The sequence below is a fragment of the Asparagus officinalis genome, chromosome 9, assembly GCF_001876935.1.
Source record: "Asparagus officinalis chromosome 9, Aspof.V1, whole genome shotgun sequence".
NCBI classification, from domain to species: Eukaryota; Viridiplantae; Streptophyta; class Magnoliopsida; order Asparagales; family Asparagaceae; genus Asparagus; species Asparagus officinalis.
In genome coordinates, this window is record NC_033802.1 from 7,831,522 (window position 1) to 7,833,826 (window position 2,305).

Below are 2,305 nucleotides of genomic sequence, written 5' to 3' on the forward strand. Positions count from 1 at the left end.
GAGAGAGAGATGGAGCCAACTTCTGCTTCCTTCACCCGTCCATCACCCCGGTCCCCTCACGGCGCCCGTAGACGAAAACCCTATCCCTCCCCGCCGATCAACCGCCCGCACGTGCCCGACGCATCCCCTCGCGCGCCGGCGGGCCCCACAGCCTCCACCTCCCGCCCTCTGAACTCCGCTGGGCCTCCTTCCGGCCCACGCTCCACAGTCCCCGTCCGCCGAGCCCGAAGCACGAGGCTAACGCGTGCGTATCCCCACACCCCCTCCACGGTGGTCCAGCCCCGTCACCCTCGTCGGTAGACCTCCGCTGACGTGGGCTGAACCTCCCTGGCTCTCGGTCCCGTACCCGCTTCACCGCCGTGAACTTCGAGCCCCCATGGGATCACCACCTGCGCCTTGTCCCTCTCCTCGCTCATTCGGCGGTAAGCTCGGCACCACTCGTCCGCCGCCACGTCGTAAGCCTCCGCCGACCGCAGCGCGTTCTTGCTCCGTGTGCCCCCGCCACGTAGACTTTCCGCGCCAAAAAGCGGCGCAGGCGAAGAACGACCTCGCCGCCGTCCATCGGCCCTCCCTTCTCGCCACGCCATCGTCGCCAGATCGAGGATCCGAGTCTCCGCCACCGGATCCAGGGTCTTCGGATCCCAGCCGCCGACCAGAACCAGCTGGCGGCCGCGCGATCGCGCACTGCGAGAACATCGGGATCGCCTCCGGCGTCTCGATCCTCTGCCACGTGGCAATCGTAGCGTTGTAGAGGTTGAGGGAGTAAACCGGCGGCGGCGGCGGCGACCTCGCCTTGGTTTCGCCGGCGTGACCGACTTAGCAGACGATGACTTGCTCTCGTCTTTTAGGGCTTGGACGAGGAAGACGAGGTCCTCTGCGGCGCCGATCCGCTCCCGGTGCGGGAAAATGAAGGGGAGGTGACGAGACAGAGATCGCGCCATTTCTTGCAAACGGGTCGGATTTGGGAGTGGGATCCGTATGGGACCCGAGAGATGCAATCGAAAGCAACATCATCTGGTAAGCCTGGGATCAGAGCTTGCTCTTGTTCAGTCATATTGATTATTTTCTCCATTCTCTAGTTTTATTTTTTATTTTATTTTTTTCGGTAATGCGGATGAAAATTGTGAGTGAAGGCTCCAAAGGGGATTTGGGCATTTATAGGGGGAGTGGGAGTGTGGGGATGGGATGTATGTATATGCATATGTGGGGCCCATACGCATGTGCATGGATGTGGAGGTTGATTTGTTTAAGAGGGGGCATTATTAATGGGTTACATTGATTTGTGGGGGCCCACTTGTTGGGTGATGAGATGGAGGGGTGGAATAAATATCTTAGGATAAGTTAAATTGGAGGTGGGAGATTTGCTTCTAGAAGGCTTGTTGAGGATAAGGTTCTAAGAAATATTTATATTATTATGGAGGGTGAAGGGAATATAATTTTATGATTGATTCAATTAGGGTAAACTGCACTTAAGTCACTTAAATACAAGAAAATAGTGTCTATATCATTCATAGACCGTTAAATAGTTAGTTTGGGAATTACAGCTCTTCTGTTTATGGTGTAGATCACCTTACTTCTATAGGGCTGGTTCTGATAGGATCTCTACTAATTAAATACTATATACTTTCTCATTTGTTACACTTAAATACCACTAGTTGTATTCTGCTATACGAAAGTACCCTATAGTTTTCAGAAGTTGCAAGTTTGTACCTTCTGTTACTTAGAGGGAATATTCCCTATAAGATTCTCATGTGAGTGTCGTGTGACCGTTTTAGGATATTTTTACCTCTTTGTTGTTATTAAATTACTAAACCATCTCATTTTATGTATTCATCCTTCTCATTTTAACCTTAATATCTTTCTCTTCCCCTTTCTCTCCTTAATAAGATTATCAATGAAGTTTATGAAGCTAGTCACCAAAATATTATGTTCTTCTAGTTTATTAAGTTTTGGTTGAAGAGAAAAGGAGAAGAATTTGTTATTGTAAGATAATCTCTTATGACGAGTACAAAAAATCGTCCCAAAAATTTTCAACACCGAACATCCACAATCATTGAACCCAAATCAACACTAAATCAGCAATAAACCTACAACCTTTGCAAGTTTCCAACACATCAAATCTCTCAATTGAACAAAAACACGTCATTCAAAAATCCATTTGAATATTCAATGTTGAGGAGAGATTACATGATTAAAGATCCAACTCCAAGCCTAATTCTGCAAATTTTAGTATAAACCAAACTCCAAACTTTCAGTTTGAAGTTTGATTTAGGCAAAATCTAACTTTGGGTTCTAGGGCTTAATA

The 2,305-nt window shown here is 48.4% G+C and overlaps 1 protein-coding gene across 1 annotated transcript; it reads right to left on the reverse strand.

The window, feature by feature from the left end:
- On the reverse strand, positions 285-1,261 carry LOC109823147 (F-box/kelch-repeat protein SKIP20-like). Its single transcript, XM_020389433.1, is given in 3 exon segments — positions 285-671; positions 673-817; positions 852-1,261. Coding segments are annotated over 3 exon segments (753 nt in total). The 5' UTR covers positions 1,073-1,261.